The sequence below is a fragment of the Nycticebus coucang genome, chromosome 1 (genome assembly GCF_027406575.1).
Source record: "Nycticebus coucang isolate mNycCou1 chromosome 1, mNycCou1.pri, whole genome shotgun sequence".
In the NCBI taxonomy this organism is placed as follows: Eukaryota; Metazoa; Chordata; class Mammalia; order Primates; family Lorisidae; genus Nycticebus; species Nycticebus coucang.
In genome coordinates this window covers 152,192,158-152,217,896 of record NC_069780.1, presented here as the reverse complement: position 1 = coordinate 152,217,896, position 25,739 = coordinate 152,192,158, and the positions used below count along the sequence as shown (strand labels likewise).

Genomic DNA, 25,739 nt, shown 5'->3' with positions numbered 1-25,739 from the left:
AAGCATCACTGGAGTCATGGCCGTTGTTAGGATAATTTGTTAAGTGCTTAAACTAGATTTTAAAGATAAAAAGGATGGCTATAAATGCCATTTCTAAGTAAGAAGCAATGCCTAATTCGTCTTGCAAAAACTTTATGGAAAACCAACACCTAGTTGAATAGTTTCAAGAGGTGTATATGAAACAGTGATAGTTTATGCTTTTAAAGGTTTGATTCTGATCTAATCAAGGCACAATATACATGTTTGTTAAATTTTTTTTTTTAAATAAAAAACAGAATTTGGAGCCACCATGGGAGATGAAGATTGGGAGGCAGAAATCATCAAACCTCATGTGTCCTCCTATGTTCCTGTATTTGAAAAGGTAATAAAGTTTGCAGTTACTAAATGATACGGATTTTATCAAAGTTGAAAATCACGGTGGTGGGCAAGTTGTAAATTATAAAGTCTGCTTCAGTGCTTATTGTGATTGTTATAAGCTATTTTACCCGGAATGAGAAGAGCATGCTAATCCTCAACTAGAGTAAAATGATCTGAGGTATTTTGCTATAATTACAAGCTAAAATAGATGTAATAATATTAACGATCTAATTTAAATGTAGTGATTTAGGGCTTATCACAGGTGAAAGCACATTTGCACAAATGTGGTTGAATGTCTCTGAGAGACATTTGTATGGAAAACTGAAAACAATAATTTAGTCCTGGGTGATATTTTAAATTCTGAAAATTGGAAATTAGCTTTGTGCAGGAGAGCTCTCAAAATAAATATATTAGGCTGATTCAGATAATACAATCAGTTTCTACAGATTATCAGATCTTTTTTTCTTATTGGCATTTGAATAGTTAACATTGCAATTCAGAAGAATAGGCGCCTTGGGGTAAGTTTTGGGTTTTAATTCTGACTTTTCAGGTGGAGAAAATGGAACAGTCATTATTTTATAGCATCAAAGATAGTCTTCAAATACTGCTGTCACAAGTTTGATTGAAATTAACTGTGAATGTTTTGCCCTTGTAGCCAAGGGATACATCACTTATTGGATTTGTAGTGCAGCAGTGGGATGCATACATAGACAAATTGTTTTCAGTGCATAAATGAATTTTCTTTATTTTAGTGTTAATTCCGCTTTTAAAAAATGGGAGTATATTATTTCACTTTAGATGAACAGTGGGGGTTTTTAAAATTTATGTAGTACTTTACTGTAGGATCTGTTACCCACTAATCTTCTATGCTCTACTCTGTACAGTTTTGATGAGACAGGGTCCTCAAACTATGGCCCGCAGGCCACATGCGGCGGTGTGATTGTATTTGTTCCCAATTTTTTTTTTTTTTACTTCAAAATAAGATATGTGCAGTGTGCATAGGAATTTGTTCATAGTTTTTTTTTTTTAAACTATAGTCCGACCCTTGAACAGCCTGAGGGACAGTGAGCTGGCCCTCTTTTTAAAAAGTTTGAAGACATCTGGTAGGCAGTTCCCTTGGTTGTGAACAAGCTAGGTTCTATAGATTTGTTCTTAAGTTGAATTTGTATGTGAGTTGGAACAGGCACATTTACATATACCTGTAATAGCCTCTTGTTAGTGCAAGTTGTACATAAATTGGATGTTTATAAGTTGGGGACTGCCTATATACAGTAATACATGAAACTTTGCAAACTAATATTGTATATTGGCAAGCATTGATTTATTCATGTTTCTTTGACCAGATTTTATCTCTCTATTAATATATTCATTATACTTTCCAAGCATGTGGTAATTTAAGTGACCAAATTTCTGAGTCAGGCATCAACAAACTTTCTATAAAGTGCTGGGTAGTAAATGTATAAGTTATGGTTTAGACTCTGTAGGCCTTATGGTCTCTGTCACAACTTTACTGTTGTAGTGCGAAAGCAGTCATGGATAAACATAGGTGAATGAAGTTGGCAGTAGAACTGCCTAGAGAAATACGTGGCTTACCATATTTGGGTCATGGATGTAGTTTGCCGACCACTGTTTAAAGTGACTATGTTAATATGTTATACATACCATGTTAAAGTGAAGATGTCTTAGAATAATTAAAAAAGGAACATCCAGTAATCCAGAAGACCTTAGGTTCTGTCATTGTTTTGTTCTGAACAAAGCTCAATTGTTAAAATTTTCTATTACTTGTGAAATAGTAGTTGACGCATTCTTATTATTCAAACTAGGAAACTAGTCTTTTCTTTCCTCCTTTTTTACAGGATAGGTATTCTTCTGGAGCAAATGGAGACACTTTTAACAGGACTCCCTCTTCATCATCAGGTATGTGGTAAGGCAAAACAGTAAAATGCTGTTTAGGTTAAGGGCTTCATTTAGTGAGTGACATCTTGTAGAGTGTGTTGTTTATATTTCCTAGTGAAAATTCATTCTGATTTGGATATTATGGGAAGGGAGAACTTCTAGCCAGAAGAGAGAAAGGGGAGAGTGTACTGCTATAGAGACTGTTTTGTTTGATTTAGTGGGTTGCAGTAAAACCTTTGCCCAACCTGGAAGTTGCATATTTGGTTTTCAGATTGCTAGGGCATTGTCAGGTTCCTGACATGAAGGAGTGAGACTTTGGACTACAAGATTGTTGAAGCAATTGTGGTGAACTATTAGGATAAAAATTGTTTAAGGCTTAAGCCAACCCTTCCATACCAGCAAGATATCATGAGTTTCTTTGAGATCAGAAAACTAATTTAGGAAAGATGTGTCAAGATAAATGAGTCAAGATAAAGGAGCTGGTATTCTTTTGTTGCCCCTTTCTTTTACCCTATCTTTCTGCACTTGTTTCATCTAGGTGTCCAGCTCTGTTTTATTGAATTTATGTGGATGGGAAGATGTGTGAAAGTAGTAGGACTTAGACTAGGCAATTAAACTCGTGACAGTAATCCTTTCACTTTGTTGGAATCTAAAGCAGGCTGAAATTCTATTGTTAGTATATAAACAGATTGTTTGGCAACTTCCCCATCAACTTCAAATATTTCTCTATCAGAATTCTGCAGTTTAATTGAAGGTGGGTCAGAGGCTGACACTAGTCAGCACAGAAGAAAGGTGGAGGATGTGACCACTTTGTATGTGTTTTAAAATATACGCACATGTATTTTTTTTTGCAGTTTTGGGGCTGCAGCATACGGGGCTGGCGCCCTACTCCTTAGAGCCACAGGCGCTGCCAGGCACATGTATTTTTAATTTGGAAACATGTTACTGTGTTAAAGATAACCATTCTTTTTTCCTTCCCCTCTCATCACTGTGTTATTGATTTCATTACTTCAAATGACATGGTATTTCATATACTTTATCACCAAGTTTTTTATTATTATTAAATCATAGCTGTGTACATTAATGCGATCATGGGGTACCATACACTGGTTTTATAGACCGTTTGACACATTTTCATCACACTGGTTAACACAGCCTTCCTGGCATTTTCTTAGTTATTGTGTTAAGACATTTATATTCTACATTTACTAAGTTTCACATGTACCCTTGTAAGATGCACCGCAGGTGTAATCCTGCCAATCATCCTCCCTCTGCCCATCCTCTTCCCCTCCCTCCCCTCCCTTTCCCCCTTCCCCATATTCTTAGGTTATAACTTAGTTATAGCTTTCATATGAAAGCTATAAATTAGTTTCATAGTGGGGCTGAGTACATTGGATACTTTTTCTTGCATTCTTGAGATACTTTACTAAGAAGAATATGTTCCAGCTCCATCCATGTAAACATGAAAGAGGTAAAGTCTCCATCTTTCTTTAAGGCTGCATAGTATTCCATAGTATACATGTACCACAATTTGCTAGTCCATTTGTGGGTCGATGGGCACTTGGGCTTCTTCCATGACTTACCAATTATGATTTGGGCTGCAATAAACATTCTGGTACAAATATCTTTGTTATAATGTGATTTTTGGTCTTCTGGGTATATACCTAGTAGAGGAATTATAGGATTGAATGGCAGGTCTATTTTTAGATCTCTAAGTGTTCTCCAGACATCTTTCCAAAAGGAATGTATTAATTTGCATTCCCACCAGCAGTGTAGAAGTGTTCCCTTTTCTCCACATCCACGCCAACATCTCTGGTCTTGGGATTTTGTGATATGGGCTAATCTTACTGGAGTTAGATTATATCTCAAAGTTGTTTTGATTTGCATTTCTCTGATGATTAAGGATGATGAGCATTTTTTCCTATGTCTGTAGGTCATGCACCTGTCTTCTTCAGAGAAGTTTCTCTTCAAGTCCCTTACCCAGCCTGCGATAGGATCACTTGTTCTTTTCTTGCTAATACGTTTGAGTTCTCTGTGGATTCTGGTTATTAAACCTCTGTTGGAGACATAACCTGCAGATATCTTCTCCCATTCTGAGGGCTGTTTGCTTGCTTTACTTACTGTGTTCTTGGCTGTTTATCACCAAGTTTTATCTACCCACCTTCTCTGTCCATGGTGGGTATTGAGATTACTTCCTGTTCCCCTCCATTACCACAGGATGAATGTCCATTTATGGGCAAGAGTGAGAATTTATTTAGCTAATGGACTCAGGAGTGGAGTTATAGCATCATGGAGAGGTGTATATGTGTGCTTAATTTGGCTAAGTATTTCAAAATTGCTCTCCACAATAGCTATGCCAGTCTGTACTCCCATCAGTAGGTCATCATGAGTGTTCTCAGATTCCCCATATTCTTCCTGACATTGAAATTATTTAGGCTTTTAATTTCAGCCAGTCTGTAGGCCATAAGGTAAAATCTCATGTGTATTAATATTTGTGATTTCTGACAAACTCAATTGTCTCTTCATATGCTTGTTATTTTGTAAGTTGCCCGTTCATATTTTTAGTTCATTTTTCTATTGCAGTAGCTAGTGCTGTTACTGATTAGCAGTCATTCCCATTTCATTCTAGACTTTAGGCTCTTTTCTCATTTGGATATTGAATATCTTCTTCCTTTCTTTTACCTGTCAACTTTGTGATCTGCCTTATCAGAAATTTTAATTCTGGAGGCTCAGCACCCATAGCACATTGGTTACAGCACCAGCTACATATACCAAGGCTGGCAGGTTTGAACCCAGCCCAGACCAGCTAAACCATGACAATGGCAACAAAAAAATAGCCGGGTGTTGTGGCGGTTAATTCTGAAGTCATTAAACTAATTTTTTTGCTTTCTATTTGCTTTTGTTTTAAATGGTTCCTTACCTTTGTCAAAAAGTAGCCTCTTTAGATGGGCATTGTGGGAGGCGCCTGTAGTCCCAGCTACTTGGGAGGCTGAGGCAAGAGAATTGCTTAAGCCCAGAGTTTGAGGTTGCTATGAGCTGTGACACCATGGCACTCTACCAAGGGCCACATAGACTCTGTCTCAAAAAAAAAAAAAAAAAAAAAAGTAGCCTCCTACATTATCTTCTTTAGACTTTTGCTTTTCATGTTTATCTATCTTCTATATACAATACGAGTGTACCTACAGGGCTTATAAAAAGAATCTGAAATTAGGGTTTTTCTGGTCAACCTAGCAGGCTGCGGGTATTCAGTTATTGTGGAATTTTTGTTTTCTTTGCTTTTGAATTGTGGTAAAATACATACAATATGAAATTTATCATCTTAATCATTTTTGAGTGTATAATTGAATCCATTCTTTTGAATATGGTATGAAATAAGGATTCAATTTTATTTCTCTGCATATAGCAACCCAGTTTTTCCAGTATCATCTAAGCATTCTGTCTTTTCCTTGTTGATGTGTAATTCAAATTTCATCTCTTATGCAATTTTATAGAATTGTCTACAAACCGTTTAGTCCATGGCAAGTTCTTTTGTATTTTTTAAATCTTTTATTGAAGCGTAGTGTACACACAGATTCAATATATTTGAGTAAGGAAGACATCATAAATGTACAGCTAACTGAATTTTCACAAACTGAACACTTACCTTTAACTAGCACCCTGATCAAGAAGCGGCATTAGCAGCACCCTGGAATTACTTTGTCATCTTCCACACACTATCTCTCTCTCTGGGGTAATTACTATGCTGATTTCTAACAGCACAGATCAGTTTTTCCAAAAATGACAATCATGCAAAATGGAATCATGTGTTCTCTCTTGTTGAGCTTTGCTCCATGCTGTTAAAAATATAAGGTGTGCCAAAAGTTGTCATTACAAAATTTTACAAAGTATTGAGAAAATATTCTGTATGTGTTGAATATTTCTATGTGAACTTCTGTAATGAATATTTTGTAAATGAATATAGTTAGCTACAATTTTCCATTTCACCTAAGTATGGCAACTTTGGGGACACCCTGTAGATGTAGAGGGCCAGGCATACTGGTTTATACCTGTAGTCATAGTGCTTTGGAAGGCTGAGGTAGGAGGATTGCTTGAAGCCAGGAGTTGGAGACCAGCCCGAGCTAAAGACCCTGTCTCTACAAAAAAATAGAAAAATTAGCCCAGGGTAGTGGCATGCACCTATAGTCCCAGCTACTAGGGAGCTTGAAGCAGGAGGATCACTCAAGCCCAGGAGTTTGAGGGTGCAGTGAGCTATGATGACACCTCTGCACTCTAGCCTAGGTGACAGAGGAAGACCCCCCTGTCTCACACACACACTAAAAAGTATTTGTAGCTGTGTAATATTCTTCAGTCTACATTAAATTAAAATCATATTGATGGTTATTTGGGTAGTTTCTATAATTTGCACATTATGAATGGTTCTGTTCAGAATGTTTTCTAGTATGTGTCTTGTGGTGGATATAAAAAATCTTAGAATGTGATTGGCAGACCAGTAATGTTCGCATCACCTGGGAACTTGTTAGATATGCAGAACCAAGAATTATTGCACAAGAATCTGTGTTTTAATAAGATCCCCAGGTAATTTGTATGTATGTTATTGTTAAAACTATATTCTTTGATCTCTGGTTGGAAAACTGGACACTGATGAATTGTTAAGTGTCCAGTGTTTCAGCTACTTGGGATTATAAAAGGGATTAGCATTTAGGATAGCTGGCAGCTCTAGGTACTGCTACATAGTTTCAAAATTCTTTTTTAAATCTTTTCTCATCTTCTTTTAATTTTCCTCACCCTGGATTAGACAGACCACCGTGGAAGAAGGTGGGAAGATTATAGAGACCTAGAGCTCCCATTGAAGCCCCTTCCGTAATTTGTTTCTTTTGTTTGGTGGTTGAGTATGTGGATTTTAAATTCTTATTCAAAATTTGGACCTTCTTTCTGGATGAGGCCCAAATATATGTAGGAGTTAATATTTGTGATCAGTTGTTAGGGATTGTATAGACTAACCTAAATTCATTTTTAATGGAGTTTTTTTTTATTTCTTTAGTTTTCGTGAGTTTTCATAGTATTGAAGAAAAGCACTTGTACTCTGAAATTTATCAATATTGTGGACTTCTTTATTGATTTTTTGAAATGTGTTTATTGCAAGGAGGACTTTATGATTTATATTAGTGATAGCATACCATTTCATTATCCCTGAAACTATTGTGAGATTTGAAATATTAAAAAAAATTAAATGTAAAACAAAGAATTGTGTATTTTCCTTTGGATTGGGTAGTATTAGCAAAGAAGAAAAGATAGGTTTCTTACCAAAACATCCTATTTTGGAGATCATTACTTTTAGACTGGCTTAAGCTTTTCAAAAGTCTTACATACTGATTCCTATAATTCTTAAAAATAATTGTACCTGTCTTGTGTTTTGTCTTTCAAATTGGAATGACTAATGAGGCCCTTGCCTGATTTATTAATACTATCTGGAAATGTCATGGTGCTTTTAGTGTAATTACTGTAGAGAATGTTAAGTCAGCAAGTTAAGTCTGATGATGGGGTTCATGTTGAAGCCCAGTCTTGATACTAGATGGATAACCTTGGAAAAGTTGCCTAGCTTTCTTTTTAAAATGAGAATAACAACCTCTTAAGTTTGTGAGTGTTAAGTAAACTAGTTTATATAAAGGCCTGATGTAGTGCCTAATACCTATGGTACTCAAATGATTACTATCTGATACACATCTAATAATTATTACCTTGAATTTGACCCTTTGTTTTTGTCAACCCAATTTTACTTAATCTATGACCATTACAGCTGAACTTTTTAATTGACACATAATAATTGTATATATTTATGGTATACAGAATGATATTTTGATATGTACAGTACATAATGATCAAATCAGGGTAATTAGCATACCCATCACTTTAAACATCTGTTTCTTTGTGTTGGGACATTCAAGATCTCTAGCTATTTAAAAATACATACTAAATTGTTAACTGTAGTCTCTCTACAGTGCCATAAAACATTAACACTTATTTCTCCTATCTAGCTATAAGTTTGTGTTTTTTTTATTTTTTATTTTTTTGTAGAGACAGAGTCTCACTCTACCCTTGGTAGAGTGCCGTGGCGTCACACGGCTCACAGCAACCTCTAAGTCTTGGGCTTAAGCGATTCTCTTGCCTCAGCTTCCCCAGCCTCTCTCTATCTTCCTTTCCAGCCCTGTTCTCTCTACTGTGATATAAATTTTCTAAGTTTCTGCATAGAAGTGAAAACCATGTGGTAGTAATCTGTCTGTGCCTGGCTTATTTTACTTAACATTATACCCTCCAGGCTCATCCAAGATGCTGCAAATGATACAATTTCATTTGTTTGTATAGCTGAATAGTATTCTATTGTGTATGCATACCACATTTTCTTTGTTCCTTCATCTCTTGGTGGACACTTAGATTGATTCCATAAGTTGACTATTGTGAATAGTGCTTCAGTAAACATGGAGGTACAGATATTTCTTCAGTACACTGATTTCCTTTCCTTTGGGTATATAAGCAATTGATTGCTGGATTACGTGGGAGTCCTATTTTTAGGTTTTTGAGGAACCTCCATACTCTTCTCCATAATGACTGTACTAATTTCTAACAAAAGGAGTATAAGAGTTTCATTTTTTCCCCATCCTTGCCAGCATTTGTGTGCATGTGGTTTTTCTTTTTTATAATAGCCATTCTAACTGAGATGAAGATGATCTCTTGTGGTTTTGATTTGCATTTCATTAGTAGTGATGAACATTTTTCATATACTCCTCAGGCATTTGTATGTCTTCTTTTGCAACAGACATGTCTGGGAGGCACCTGTGGCTCAGTTGGTAAGGCGCCGGCCCCATATACCGAGGGTGGCGGGTTCAAACCCGGCCCCGGCTGAACTGCAACCAAAAAAAAAAATAGCTGGGCGTTGTGGCGGGCGACTGTAGTCCCAGCTACTCGGGAGACTGAGGCAAGAGAATCGCTTAAGCCCAGGAGTTGGAGGTTGCTGTGAGCTGTGTGACGCCACGGCACTCTACCCGAGGGCCATAAAGTGAGACTCTGTCTCTACAAAAAAAAAAAAAAAAAAAAAAGAAACAGACATGTCTATTCAGTTAATTTTCCCATTTTTAAAATCGCATTCTTTTTATTTTTGCTGTTGAGTTGTTGGAGGTCCTTTTATATTTTGTGTAACAATCCCTTGTAAAATATTTTCTTCCATTCTACAACATTCTGCTTACTTTGCTGTATAGAAGCTTTTTAGTTTAATATCCTGTTTGTCTATTTTTGCCTATGCTTTTGAAGTCATAGCCATAAAAATCTTTTCCCAGGCCAGTGTCCAAAAGAGGAATTCTCCTATGAATTTTTCTACCCTGTTTCCCCTAAAATAAGACATCCTCCAAAAATAAGACATCCCCTGAAAGATAAGACATCCCCTGAAAGATAAGACATCCCCTGAAAATAAGACCTAGCGCATCTTTGGGAGCACACCTTAAAATAAGACAGTGTCAGGGCAGTAGTTTTATCATTTTAGGGTAGTAGTTTTATCATTTTAGGTCTTATATTTAAGCCTTTAACCCATTTTGAGTTGATTTTTGTATATGGTGAGGGATAAGGGTCTAGTTTCATTGTTCTGCATAGATATCCTAGTTTCTTAGCACTGTTCATTGAAGAGGCTATGCTTTCCCCAGTGTATGTTCTTGGTACCTTTGTTGAAAGTAAGTTAGCTATCAATACATGGATTTGTTTCTGGATTCTCAATTCTCTTTCTTTTTTTTTTGGCCAGGGCTGGGTTTGAACATGCCACCTCTGGCATATGGGACCGGCGCCCTACTCCTTGAGCCACAAGCGCCGCCCCTCAATTCTCTTTCATTGGTCTGTTTCTCTTTTTATAGCAATACTATGCTATTTTGGTTCCTATAGATTTGTAGTATATAGTAGAACCTCCGTAGTTGACCACCTCCCTAAATTACCCACCTCCGTAAGTTGACCTAATTTTCATAGACCAGACATGCACCACATGTATTAGTACAGCAGGTCTACTTCTTGTGGTGATCATCTCTGTCTTTTGACCACCTCTGTATGTTGACCAGTTTGTTATAGTCCCTTAGGTGGTCAACTTACCGAGGTTCTACTGTATTTGAAGTCGGATAGTGTGCTGCCAGCATTATTCTTTTTGATCAGGATTGTTTTAGTTACTTGGGCTCTTTGTTGTTCCATATGAATTTTAGGTTTTTTTTCTGTTTCTGTGAAGAATGTTGTTGATACTTTGGTAAGGATTGTATCAAATCTGTACACCACTTTGGGTAGTATGGACATTTTAACAGTATTCTTCCAATCCATGAATATAGGATGTTTGTCCATTTTTAAATGTTCTTTAATTTCTTTTACCAGTGTTTTATTGGTTTTGTTGTAGAGATTTTACTTCCTTGGTTAAATGTATTCTTAGGGTTGTTTTTGTTGTTGTTGTTGTTTTTGTAGCTATGGTAAATGGGATTGCATTCTTGATTTCTTTTTTAGCTATTTATTGGTGTATAAGAACTTTTTTTATGCTGATTTTTTTGTATCCTGCAACTATGTTGAATTTATCAGTTATAAGAGGGATTTTTTGGTGTATTCCTTAGGTTTTCTACGTACAGATTGAGCATCTCTAATCTGAAAATCTGAAATCTGAAACTTTTATTATCTGTGTAATGCTTGAAGGAAATGCTCCCTGGAGCCTTTTGGATTTTGTATTAGGGATACTAAACCAGGAAGTGTAATGCAAATATTCTGAAATCTGAAAACAGTATGAAATTGGAAACACTTCTGGTCCCAAGCATTTTGGATAAGAGGTAGTCAACCTGTATAAGATCATGTCATCTGCAAACAAGGACAATTTGTTTTCCTCCTTTACCTTCTATTTCTTTCTTTTGCTTATTCTGGCTAGGATGCCCAGTCCTATGTAGAATAAAGGTGGTGAAAAGGTGAGCATCCTTGTCTTCTTTCTTTTTTTTTTTTTGGTCACTCGGTCACCCTGGGGTTGAGTGCCATGGTGTCATTGCTCACAGCAACTTCTGGGTTCAAGTGATCCTCTTGTCTCAGCTAGTTTTTCTGTTTGTAAGACCATTGTCTCGCTTTGCCCAGGGTGTTCTTGAGCTCCTGAGCTCAGGCAGTCCACCTGCCTAGGCCTCCTAGACTGCTAGAATTATAGGCGTGAGTCACCACACCTGGCCTTGTTCCATTTCTTAAAGGAAAAGCTTTCGTTTTCTACATTCAGTATGATGTTATTAATAGCTTAGAGTTATCATATGTAGCCTTTATTCTGTTGAGATATATTCCTTCTATATATAATTTATTGAGAGTTTTTATGATGAAGGGAGGTTGAATTTTATCAAATGCTTTTCTGCATTTATTGAGATGATCATACGGTTTTTGTTCTTCATTTTGTTGGTGTGCTGTATCATGTTATTGATTTGCACATGATGAAGCTCCCTTGCATCCCTGGGATAAATCCCACTTGATTATGATATATAATCTTTTTGATGTGCTGTTGGATTCAGTTTGCTAGTATTTTGCTGAGGATCTGTTTTCATCAGTAATACTGGCCTATAGTTTCGTTTTTGTGTGTATCTCCTTATTTGGTTTTGGTATTAGGGTAATGCTGGCCTCATATTAGTAGAATGAGTGGAAAATGCCCTACTCTTCACTTTTTAGACTAGTTTTAGAAGAATAGGTATTGGTGCTTTGACAGTTTGATAGAATTTAGTAGTGAAAGTCATCTACTCCTGGGCTTTTCTTTGTTGGGAGACTTTTAATTTCCATTTAATATTACACTCATTGGTCAGTACAGTTTTTCTGCTCCTTTCTGGTTCAATCTTGGTAGGTTATATGTCCAGGAATTCATTTTCTTTAGGTTTTCCAATTTTTTTTGACATATAGTTGTTCTTAATGGTCTCTAATAGACTTTGTATTTCTGTGATATCAATTGTAGTGTCTCCTTTTTCATTTGTAATTTTATTTGGGTCTTGTCCATTTTTTTCGTAGTCTGGCTAATGATTTGTTTTGTTTATCTTTTCAAAACAACTTTTCATTGGTCTTTTACTGTCCTTTTTAGTCTCCATTTATTTGTGCATTAATATTCTAATTTAGAGTAAGATTGTTTATTTGAAATATTTCTACTTTTTGATGTAGTTGTTTATTACTATGAACTTACCTCTTGGTGCTGCTTTTACTATATACCATAGTTTTGGCATATAGTGTTTCTATTTTCATTTTTTTCCCAAGAAATTTTAGAATTTCCTTCTTAATTTCTTCATTGACCTATGGGTTGTTCAGGAGCAGATTGTTTAATTTCCATGTTTTTGTACAGTTCCCAGAATTCTTTTGTTACTGATTTTTAGTCTTATTCCATTGTAGCTTAAAAAGATACTTAATACGGGCGCCTGTAGTCCCAGCTACTCGGGAGGCTGAGGCGGGAGAATCGCTTAAGCCCAGGAGTTGGAGGTTGCTGTGAGCTGTGTGAGGCCACGGCACTCTACCGGGGGCCATAAAGTGAGACTCTGTCTCTACAAAAAAAAAAAAAAAAAAAAAAAGATACTTAATAGGTCAGGCGTAGTGGCTCACAGCCTGTAATCCTAGCACTCTGGGAGGCTGAGGCAAGTGGATTGCCTGAGCTCACAGGTTGGAGACCAACCTGAGCAAGAGTGAGACCTCGTCTTTAAAAATCCCAGCTACTTGGGAGGCTGAGGCGAGAGGATTGCTTAAGCCCAAGAGTTTGAGGTTGCTGTGAGCTCTGATGCCACAGCATTCTACCAAGGGTGACATAGTGAGACTGTGTCTCAAAAAAAAAAAAACGATACTTGATATTATTTCAGCCTTTTAAAATTTGTTGAGGCTTGTTTTGTGGCCTAACAAATGATCTATCCTGGAAAGTGTTCCATGTACTGATGAGAAGAATGTGTATTCTATAGCTGTTGGACGAAATGTTCTTTAAATGTCTCTTAGGTCTGTTTGGTTCTAGTGTTGTTTAATAGTCACAAACCAGTGGAGGGAGGTTAGGGATAGTTTGTTTTCACATGTTCCTGATACCCCTCTCCCTCCTTATTGATTTGTGACTGTTTTTAAGACCAGTGTTTGAGCTTCCGTCTAGATCATTTGTCCAGTGCCGAGAGTGGGATGTTGAAGTCTTCAACTCTTGTATTGAAGTCTTTCTCCCACTTTAGATCTAATAATATTTGCTTTATATAACTGGGTCCTTTAGTGTTGTGTTTTATTGATAGTTATATCCTCTTGCTGAATTGTTTCCTTTATGATTACATAATGACCTTCTTTGTCTCTTTTTTACAGTTTTCCCCTTAGTCTGTTTTTATCTAAGTGTAGCTACTCCTGCTTGTTTTTGATGTCTATTTGCATGAAATATCTTTTTCTATCTTCTTCCAATCCGTGTCTTTACAAATGTAGTGAGTTCTCATGCATAGCATATGGTTGGGTCTTTTTTTGTTTAGTTTTTTTGAAATATCCATTGAGCCAGTTTGTCTCTCTCTCTCTTTTGAGACATGGTTTTGCTTTCTTACTCTGTTGCCCTGACTAGAGTGCAGTGGTTCACTGTAACTTTGAACTCTTGGGCTTAAGTGATCTTCCTGCTTCAGCCTCCCTAGTAGTTGGGACTAAAGGTGCATACCACCACACCTTGCTAATTTTCCTATTTTTTGTAAAGGTGGAATCTCATTCTTGCTTAGGCTGGTCTCAAACTCATGACCTCAAGCATTCCTCCCACCTTTGCCTCCTAAAGTGCTAGGACCACAGGCATGAGCCAGCATGCCCAGTCTATATCTTTTAATCAGGGAATTTAAACTATTTATGTTCAAAGTTATTACTGATAGAAAAGGGCTTACTCCTATCATTGCGTTAATTGTTTTAAGTTTTATATATACTATGTTCCTATCGTCCTCTCATTTATATTTGTGGCTTGGTGGTTTTGTATGATAAAGTTTGATACCTTTTGCTTCCTCACATGTATATCTGCTCTAGCAGTAAGTTTTATACTTCTGTGTCCCCTAAGCATTTCTTTTGTTGTTGTTGTTGTTGTTGTTGCAGTTGTCATTGTTGTTTTGCTGGCCTGGGCTGGGTTCGAGCCTGCCAGCCTGGGTTTGAACCCACCAGCCTGGGTGTATGTGGCCGGCACCGTACCCACGGAGGTTCGGGTCACACCCCAGCCCCTAAGCATTTCTTGTAAGACTGGTCTAATGATGGTGAATCCCCCAGTTTTTTTGCTGGTCTTAGACTGTTTTGCCTTCATTTCTGAAGGATAGTTTTGCTGAGTATTCTTATCTGGCAGTTTTTTTTTTTTCCCTTTCAGCACTTTTAACATATCCTATTCTCTTCTGGAATATAAGGTTTCTGCTGAAAAATCTGCTACTGGTCTGATGGCACACACACAGGGTGCCAAAAAAATGTATACACATATTAAGGACAAAAACTGTATTAAATTTGTAATACTCAAGTCACGTTTGACTTTTGCAATTATAAGAGGTGATCAATGTGACTTGTATTCATCTTTTGTTATTGGATGATATATAATATTACAATTTTAATGCAGTTTTTCTCCTTTCTTAAAATGTGTATACATATTTTAGGCACCCTCTATATATGTGAGTGTTTTTATATATGTATTTGTGGCATGACATTTTTCTCTTGGTGTTTTTATTTATTTATTTTGAGACAGAGTTTTATTGTGTCGCCCTCGGTAGAGTGCCATGGCATCACAGCTCACAGCAACCTCAAACTCCTGGGCTTATGTGATTCTCTTGCCTCAGCCTCCCAGTAGCTGGAACTACATGTGGCTGCCCCAATGCCTGGCTTTTTTTTGTTGCAGTTAGCCCAGGCTGGGTTCGAACCCACCAGCCTTGGTGGATATGGCTGGTGCCATAACCAATGTGCTATGGGCACTGAGCCTTTTTGGTGTTTTTAGAATTATTTTTGACTTTTTTATTTTTGTTTTTTTTTTAATAAATTACTTTCTTATTGTTTAATCATAGCTGTGTACATTAGTGCAATCAAGGGGTACATTGTGCTGGTTTCATATACAATCTGAAATATTCTCATCAAACTGTTCAACGTAGCCTTCATGGCATTTTCTTAGTTATTATATGTAGACATTTGTATTCTGCATTTAGTAAGTTTCCCCTGTACCCATTCTAAGATGCACCATAGGCCCCACCCATTACTCTCCGTCTATCCTAACCTCCCTCCTCCCTTCCCCTTCCTTGGCCCTTTCCCCATAGTCTTGTGATATAGTTGGGTTATAGCCTTCATGTGAAAGCTATAAGTTAGCTTCATAGTAGGGCTGAGTACATTGGATACTTTTTTTCCATTCCTGAGATACTTTGCTAAGAAGAGTATGTTCCAGCTCCATCCATGTAAACATGAAAGAGGTAAAGTCTCCATCTTTCTTTAAGGCTGCATAATATTCCATGGTATACATGTACCACAATTTGCTAGTCCATTCGTGGGTCGATGGGCACTTGGGCTTCTTCCATGACTTAGCAATTATGAATTGGGCTGCAATGAACATTCTGGTACAGAAGTCTTTGTTATATTGTGATTTTTGGTCTTCTGGGTATAAACCTAGTAAAGGAATTATAGGATCAAATGGTAGGTCTATTTTTAGGTCCCTAAGTATTGTCCAAACATCCTTCCAGAAGGAGCGTATTAGTGTGCATTCCCACCAGCAGTGTAGAAGTGTGCCCTTTTGTCCACATCCACGCCAACATCTCTGGTTTTGGGATTTTGTTATGTGAGCTATTCTTACTGGGGTTAGGTGATATCTCAAAGTAGTTTTGATTTGCATTTCTCTGATGATTAAGGATGATGAGCTCTTTTTCATGTGTTTGTAGATCATGCGTCTGTCTTCTTTAGAAAAGTTTCTCTTCAAGTCCCTTGCCCACCCTGAGATGGGGTCACATGTTCTTTTCTTGCTAATACGTTTGAGTTCTTTGTGGATTCTGGTTATTAGCCCTTTATCGGAGGTATAACCTGCAAATATTTTCTCCCATTCTGAGGGCTGACTTTGTTTTTTGGAGGTAGAGTCTTGTTCTGTCTGCTAGAGTGCAGAGACATCAAGAGATCCTCCTACCTCAGCTTCCCAAGAAGCTAGAACTACAAATGTGTGCTACCACATTTTCTAAAAATTAATTAGAGCTACCCTGTTTCCCCCTTTATCGGAGGTATAACCTGCAAATATTTTCTCCCATTCTGAGGGCTGACTTTGTTTTTTGGAGGTAGAGTTCTTGTTCTGTCTGCTAGAGTGCAGAGACATCAAGAGATCCTCCTACCTCAGCTTCCCAAGTAGCTAGAACTACAAATGTGTGCCACCACATTTTCTAAAAATTTTATAGAGCTACCCTGTTTCCCCGAAAATAAGACAGTGTCTTATTTTAAGGTGTGCTCCCAAAGATGCGCTAGGTCTTATTTTCAGGGGGCGTCTTATCTTTCCTGTAAGTAGTTCTTATTTTTGGAGGATGTCTTATTTTCGGGGAAACGGGGGTAGCATCTCACTACATTGCCAAAGCTGATCTTGAACACTTTGGCCTCCCAAAGTGTTGGAATTATAGGCCTTTGTGTCTGGCCTGTCCTTTGACTTTACATGGTTTAACTGTTATATATCTTGGAGAGGACCTTTTTGAGTTGAACTGAGCCACCTCTGCCACCCTCCTGCTGAAATATTAAGTTTTCTTTTTGGATGTTACCGTAGTCTTCCTTTTCCATGTCTATTATGAATTCAGATCTTTAAAATTGTTTTTGGAATGGATATAGTTTATCATAGTTTTAAGAGAGAAATTCTGAGTTATAGACCTAGTACTTATAGGTTCAATAATAATTATTATTTTTTTTAGTGCTATTTATTTATTTATTTATTTATTTTATTTATTTTTTTTTTTTGTAGAGACAGAGTCTCACTGTACGGCCCTCAGGTAGAGTGCCATGTCATCACATGGCTCACAGCAACCTCTAACTTTTGGGCTTACGCAATTCTCTTGCCTCAGCCTCCCGAGCAGCTGGGACCACAGGCGCTCGCCACAATGCCCGGCTATTTTTTTGTTGCAGTTTGGCCAGGGCTGGGTTTGACCCCGCCACCCTTGGCATATGGGGCCGGCGCCCTACTCACCGAGCCACAGGCACCGTCCTATTTATTTATTTATTTATTTTGGAGACGGAGTCTCACATTCTTGCCTCCATAACCATGCTGTGGTGTCATACCTCACAGCAACCTGAAACTCTTGGGCTCAACTGATCCCCTTGCCTCAGCCTCCTAAGTAGCAAGGACTATAGGCACCCACCACAATGCCTGGCTATTTTTTAGAGATGGGGTCTCACATTTGTTCAAACTGGTTTTGAACTCGTGAGCTCAAGTAATCCACCCGCCTTGGCCTACCAGAGTGCTAGGATTACAGGCGTGAGCCATCGTGCCCAGCCACTCAGGTTCAGTAATTTTGAGATTGTCTCTTAGCTTAGTTTTTTCTAAATGTAAAACACCCACCCTGCCTTCTAACAGGGTTGCTATAAAGGTTGCTATAAGGATAAAGGTCAAATGAAGTAATGTATTCAATAGTCCTTTTGTAGAGATTAAAACTATATACCATTGTAAATGCTCTTCTTGAATGAAATTGTGCTTTGTGTTACTTAATTTAGACCTATTGTAATCTCTCTATTTTATTTGGTCAAACAGTCCTAAAGTTGTTGGAGAAACTATGTATGTGATGAAAATTTACTTTTCTCTCCAGACATATTTGACAGTTTATCAAAACAGATGGAGCCATATAAGAACATAACCAAATCAATTTTTCCTTTCCTTTTCTTTTTTTTTTCCTTGAGACAGCGTCTCACTATGTCACCCTTGGTAGAGTGCTGTGGTGTCACAGCTCACAGGAACCTCAAACTCTTGGGCTTAAGTGATTCTCTTGCTTCAGCTTCCCAAAAAGCTGGGACAACAGGTACCCACCACAACACCCATCTATTTTTTTTTGGTTGAAGTTGTCATTGTTTGGCAGGCCCAGGCCCGGTTTGAACCAGCCAGCCCCAGTGTTATGTGGCCGGTGACGTAGCCCTGAGCTACAGGCACCCTAGCCCCAAATCAAGTTTTCATCCTAGATTCCAAGTATGATTAAGATTCCCCTGTAATAAGGCACTTTAGTTAGGCAGCAACATTTCTTAATAAGCCTTCACATTCTGTAAGTGATCTTTCTTCAGTAATAGTCACTGTATAAGATAACTAGCTCAAATTTAATTAAATTTTCTTGATGAATGTGAGGTTTTAGAATGTAAAATTCAATGCTATTATTATGAAATCATATCTTACCACATATTTACTTGTATCATACTAATTTTTGGCCAGATTGCATTTTTGTCACAGAAGTTGGGAGAAACATGTATCTATATCATAGTGTATGGGCATATAGCATGTGGCTTTTAATTGCAAAATGAGTGGGATAAAAAGTTATATAAAATTGTAGCATGAAGGAGAAAAATAAATTGAATAGTGAATAACCAAGTAGATAACCAATATAAATGCCCAGTGATAGGGGAAATCATGGGAAGCACATACAGAAACTAATGAATAAAGGGTATTTTATTCTGTTTATTAGGCTTAAAACAGTAATTGTTGATTGTAAGTTTATCTCTTATACTTGAGTTACTTTTCTCATGTTTTGAGTATCACCGCACTTTTCAGTCTGCTTTGTGGATTGATTCAAGATGGAAACATGTAAGAACACCTTACTACCTTTTCTTTTAATGCCTTCATTTTAAAACTTGGGGACTACTTAGGACAATGCTGTTCACTAGATCTCTCTACAGTGATGGAAATACTATCCAGCTTTACTGTTCAGTGTGATAGTCAAAAGCTACATTTGGTTATTGAGCACTTAATATGTAGCCAGAGGAACTGAGGAACTGAATTTTCAATTTAATTTCAAATTGCAATAACTATGTGTGGCTACTGATTGCTGTATTAAAGCTTTAAGATTTCAGCCAGATAAGACATGGCTATTCTTACCACGTATCTTTAAAGAGAGCCAGACGAACATGAGAGGTGAACATTTGGAGAATTGGGCCTTGTCTTAAATGTCCTTGTCCCTGTAATGTCACCTCCCCCTTCTGGTTTTTGCTGAAAGCTCAAGTGCACATGAGATGATACTAACCCGATACCTCCCATATGTGGAATGCCTTAAATGTTGGAATAGTTAGATTTTGAATAGGTCCTTTTCCATGTTCTGAGAGTGTTTTAAGTTAATCTAGTTACTACTTCCTTGAACTCAGCACCTGTTAGTTACCTGTGCAAATGTCTAGTCTCATCATGAGAAAAGGACATTCGTGTGAATAGTGATGCTGGAATTTAGCAAGAGGGGGAAAGTATAGAAGAGGGAGATGTGACCTAAAAATTTCTTAGAATTTTTTATTTTTAGAAGTTTTTACCCTCAAAAATATATGCCAACTAGTCAGAGTTAAGAATCCAAAGAATAATTGTTGCCTCATGACTGTATTATAGAATCTATATGGAGGAATTTTTCATGAAAAGTAATATCTACTATATTAAAAGTGTTACATGTACACTGTACATCTTAACATTTTGAACCACCACTCATTTTAAGAACATTACTGTTATATAACTTATATGCTCTTTCCCTGCCTGTTCAACCCCTATCCTGCATTTGTTTCTTTTTCTTTTAAAATATTTTATTACATATGTATCTCTAAACAACCTATTTAATTTTGCTTCGAGTTTTACAAAAATGGCACCTTCCTTTGTTCTTTGCTCTGTAATACGGATTTTTCACTCAGTACTATTTTTAAGGTTTATTCATGTTTCCAAAAGTTGTATAAAAGTTTATAATGTTTTGTCAATATATCATATAAATTATATAGCCACTATGTATGGTATTTGTGTTATATTCACTCACTTCCATAAATATACCACATATTTTCATTCTATTTTTTAAAAGTTCTCATCAACACATTGACACCATTAATGCATTAATGTACACAGTTATGATTTAATAAAAAAATTGTTAAGAGAAAAAAATTCAACATATGTCAAAATTTTATTTGCTTCTTGTTTTGCTGTTGTGAACAAACCTCTGTAAGTATTTTGTCTTTTCCTGGTTTTCTAAGTATATATATTTAAGTCATGAATGGTGTTGAATTGTGTCATATGCTTTTATCTAGAGAGGTAGTTAGTCTTTCTTCTTCTTTTAATGTTGTAAATTACCTTTCTTTCTTTCTTTTTATTTTTATTTTTTTTTTTTAGATGTTTCAGCATTTAAACACCCTTGCATACTTGGAGAAACCCAACTTGGTCATAGTATATTTTATCCATTCAATTTACTTTTGGGTTTGGCTTACTTATATTTGTTTTTGAGATTTTTTATATGTAAGTGAGATTTATAATTTTCTTCTGAATGTGTCACATCAAGGTTATATTGGCTTCATGGAATGAGTTAGTGAATAATTCCTCTTCCTATTTCATGGAATAGTTAAGATACCTGAATGATTTGTTCCTTAAAGAGTTTGGTAGAACTCACCTGTGAAACTTTATCTCTACATCTGCCTGATTCAGAGATTTAAGTACTGATTTAATTTTCACAAATCAGTGGGGTTTGTTTTTATTGTTTCTTGAGTCAGTTTTGGAGAATTAATTTCCTAGGAACATTTCCATTTCTTTTAAGATTCTTAATTTAGTAGCAAAGTTCAGAGAAATTCTCTGTTTTTATTTTCTATCCTTGAGATTCAATAAAAAAATCCTAATACTGTTTATTTGTGCTTTTACTATCTGTTACCCTCTAACCCTCTTATTAGTCTTCTATAATTCATCACTCTGGCAAGTATTTTTTTTTTTTTTCCAGCTTTTGGCCAGGGCCGGGCTTGAACCTGCCACACCTGGTATATGGGGCCAGTGCCCTACTCCTTGAGCCACAGGTGCTGCCCCACTCTGGCAAGTTTTATTGATCTTTTCAAAGAACCAGGTTTTGGGTTTGTGAGCTATTGTTTCATATCTTTGTTTCCTGTTTTATTAATTTTTGCTCTTGTCTTTACTTCCTCTTCACTTTTGTATGATTTACTTTGTTCTTCCAATGTTCTTACTCATTGAGTGGCTATGAAACTTATTAATAAAATTAAATTATTAATAAAATTCTTATTTTCTACTATAACTGTTTCAGTATTTCTAGTAACATTTTATCATATGATTCCAAGTATTTTTAACTTCCATTGTAGGTTTTTTTTTGAGTTGTGGGTTAGAAGTATTTTTAAAAATATATTCACAAATAGAGGGGTTTTTTAACAAGTTTTTGAATTTATTAACTTCTAATTTGATTACATTGTGATTAGAGAATTTTACGTATATGATAACTGACTTTTGAAATCTGTGGTTGAATTTACATCATGTCTTTAGACATGACCAGTTTTTATAAACATTCTATTTGTTGTTGGAGAAATATCAGTTCTTTTACATTGAATGCTGTATATGTCTATGAAATTAAAATGCATAGTATTCTACAAATGGCCATAATTTCTTTATTCTCCTTTAGTAAGATTTTTGCTATTTAGAAAGTGCTAACAAACATCTTTGTGTATCTTTGTTAACTGCTTGATTATATCCAGAGAAGAAATTTGTATTGGTGTACTTTAAAAAAGAATATGCATTTTAAATTAGGATCAAGATTGTTTCAGTTTATAGTCTAAATAAAGTGTGTGGTTGGTGCTTGTTTCCGTGTATCATTGGCTTTTCTGGGTATTAGCAAACTTAAAAATTTTTCTGTTCAATCATATGGTTAAAAATTGCTGTCTCCTTTTAATTTCCAGTTCTTTAATTATGAGTGAGAGTAAGTCATCATATACACTCTTTCTTTTCATTTTCTTTCTTTCTTTTTTTTTGGAGAACTACCTATTCATATTTATAGTCTTTTTCTTTTCTTTTCTTTTTGAGGCAGAGTCTCACTATATTGCCCTGGATAGAGTGCCGTGGCATTGTAGCTCACAGCAACCTCAAACTCTTGGGCTCAAGAGATCCTCTTGGTTCAGCCTCCCAAGTAGCTGGGACTACAGGTGCCTGCCACAACATCCAGCTGTATTTTATTGATGGGTCTCACTCTTGCTCAGGCTGGTCTTGGACTCGTGAGCTCAGGTGATCCAACCGCCTTGGCCTCCCAGAATAGTCCATTTTTATTTATTTACTTATTTTCTAGAGGTAGGATCTGGCTCTGTTGCTCAGGCTGGAGCATAGTGACACTTCATGATCATAGCTCACTGTAACTTTATTTATTTATTTATTTTTTTATTGATTGGGATTCATTGAGGGTACAAAGAATTACACTGATTGCATTTGTTAGATAAAGTCCCTCTTGTAATTGTGGGCCACTGTAACTTTGAACTCCTGCATAGCACATTTTTCTGTTAGGCTCTTTATCCCCTTTCTTTTTGCTATATAATATTCCTCCTTTGCTACTTGTGTAGCACATTGAAAAGGCCTATCATCTGCAACTACTTAGATACAAAACTCAAAGAAGAGGTTCTTTTTTTTTTTTAAGACAGAGTTTCACTATGACAGCTGGGTAGAATGCCATGGTGTCACAACTGACAGCAACCTCAAACTCTTGGGCTTGAGCAATTCTCTTGCCTCAGCCTCCCAAGTAACTGGAACTACAGACCCCCACCACGTCTGGCTTTTTTTTTTTTTTCTTGTTATAGTGTCATTGTTGTTTGGCAGGCCTGGGCTGGGTTCGTATCCACCAGCTCCAGTGTATGTGGCTGGCACTCTAGCCGCTGAGCTACAGGCGCCAAGCCATGGAAGAGGTTCTTGATGATTTTGTTTGACTTGCTTCAAAATATTATTTGCTTTAGAAATAGATGATGGACCTTCAAGAAGAGATCATTTCATGAGAAGTGGATTTGGCTCTGGAAGGAGTTTGGGAAATAGAGGTAAGTATCTTTGTCTTTCGTTATCTTCTGAACCATCATATAGTGAAAAGGTTTTCTTAGCTAGTTGGTACAAAGCTAAGTCTTTTATAACTTAGTGTATAGTAAACTTCATATTGAGATAATGAGTTCATCATTTCTTCAAGTGTCAATGTTCTTTTTGCCATTTTACTTTTTTAGGATAGTAGGAAATAGTTGATAGGACAGATGGACAGGTTGGGTGTTTATACATGTCGCAGAGCTGCTTCTTAATGTGTTTATGGTAGTGCTTTCCAACAACAATAGACAATATAACTTTAAAAACTTCAGTTATAAGAGGAGGCAAAGAGCTCTTCCTTGAGTTTTATATTTTTCAAGAAGAGGCAATATGGGGAAAATTTCTGTTAGCTCAGTAATGTTAATTTTCTAAGAGGTCATTTTGCTAAGGGGTGGTTGACAGTTGAGATGGCTGAGTAAGAGACAGGAAACAGCACTTGTCAGACTGTCCTGGCTGGAATTGGGAAGCTTTGACAGAGATGAGCTGGGAGCAATTATAGTCTAGATGGCGATCATAAGGAGAGGAAGCAGAGGAATCTGGCAGTCCCACAGAGAAGAGATGCGAGGATCAGAAAGAGGAAGAAAGAGAGGAGAGGACAAAGGCAGCACAGATCAGATCCAGAAAAGCCTGAAGCCAAATAGAAGGGTAAGGGTGATCCCTGACTTGGGTGTCTTCAGCAGGACACAGGAGCTCTCACCTGGTGGGAGAGTGCCATGAGGGACCAGAGAATAAGCTTTCCTGCACCTAAATGTTTCCTCCTCTGCATCTTCCCCATTCCTGGTATAACAGCAATTTTGGCTACAGCCACAAGCCTATTCCCACTTCCCATAACAACCAGAGAAAGTACTCAGTGCTAAGGCCTAATTCCCTCTATGCTGGCATGTGGTGGGGATGCATACCCAGCCGTGCGGACAGCCACACTGCTCTTCTATCCCCCAAGCATAGGCCTGAGAAGGGAGCCTGGGCCCCATTCTCCTCCCCACCTCCCCCGCCCCCGACCCCCCGCCACCATCAACCAAGAGAGTGTACAGAAATGTGCTGAGGCCTGCTTCTCTCCATACTGGTGTCTGGTGGGAATTCTTGCTAGTGGATTGGTCAGGTGGGCTGGACCCGTGATCCCTGGGTGCTGCTGCAGTGCAGGGAGACTGGGCCTTGCCCCTCTCCGATAGTAAGCCGGAGTGTGCTTGGTGCTGAGGTCTGCTTTTCTCTGCACTGGTGTTTAGTGATACCACGAGAGTACTTTGTACCAGAGGCTTTTTTCCGCTGCCATGGTGGTGTATCCTAGGCTGTACCCACCACTGAGAGCAGAGACACATGGACTAGAGAGCTGGATTGAAGTGGCAAAGGAATGCATATACCTGATTTTGAGGGAGAGGACTGTTGAATTTCAGAAAGCAAATAGGGAGGGTGGTCACCCCACCCCACAGAGAAACCAGGCAAATGAATAGAGTTGGAAGAAACCTGGCCTGCAATCACTCAGAATAAGCCCCCAACTCCCAGCCCTCCTGACTTAGAGAGATTGCTCTGAACTAGATGTCATTGGTGCCTGCTACTGGCCAGATAAGAGACCTCTGAGCCCTGCTGAGACTTAGCAAAGCTCCTCAGGTTCTTGCATTCCACTGGTCTTGCTTCTCTGACTTCAGAGGGAAGAGGGACTAAACAATGCCCTAGGAACTTCAGGGTCCCTAAGACTTGGTATGTTTGTGTGCCCTACCTGGGGTCCAGAGTCCACCACAGACAGAAAAAGAACATCTTGGCAGCTGACTCTTACACACAATCTTCAGTCAATGGCTGGGAGAACAGCCCCATAGGTAAACACAGTGCCTTCTGACTCAAGCAGTTAGGGAGCAGCAGACTTGTACCCCTAAGTATAAGCCACCAACTCAGAGATTAAGTTTGGGGACCAAAATTCATTACACTCTGTTTGGAAGAGGTGAAAATAGTCAGAGGTGACCCAAGAGGTTCATCAAACCTGCTAGAACACTCAAAGGCAACTCAAGTCCAGCCTTCATCCCTCTAACATAGGCAGGGATTGATCATTGGGGACTTGGAGACAGGTTGATAAGCCAGCTCTAGCACCCTCAGCTCTTAATTAAAAGGTCCAATGGGTGGAATCAAAGAACTCCAGAGGCATGAAAAATTAGAGCAAAAGACACCTCCAAAAGAAATCAAAATTCCTTACTGATGGATGCCAACCTAAACAAAATGGTTAAAATGACAGATGCAGAAATTTGAATGTGAGCAGTAAGAAAGCTCAGTGAAATACATGGGAAAATAGAATCCCAACACAAAGTAGCCACAAAAACAATGCAGGAAATGAATGAAAAATTCTCTAAAAGAAATTGGATTATTAAAGAAAAACCAAGCAGTCTCGGCACCTATAGCACAGTGGTTACAGCACTGGCCACATGCACTGAGACTAGCAGATTTGAACCCAGCCTGGGCCAGCTAAACAACAATGACAACTGCAACAAAAAAAATAGCCAGGAGTTGTGGT

General features: G+C 37.6%; 1 protein-coding gene across 1 annotated transcript in view; it reads left to right on the top strand.

Moving 5' to 3' along the window:
• The first annotated feature begins 289 nt into the window (after positions 1-289).
• DDX4 (DEAD-box helicase 4) overlaps positions 290-25,739 on the top strand; it is an 89,913-nt gene continuing 64,463 nt past the window's right edge. Inside the window, exons 1-3 of the mRNA XM_053596281.1 lie at positions 290-361; positions 2,214-2,274; positions 23,131-23,208. Coding sequence (XP_053452256.1) covers positions 290-361; positions 2,214-2,274; positions 23,131-23,208 — 211 coding nt within the window. The remainder of the gene's footprint in view (positions 362-2,213; positions 2,275-23,130; positions 23,209-25,739) is intronic.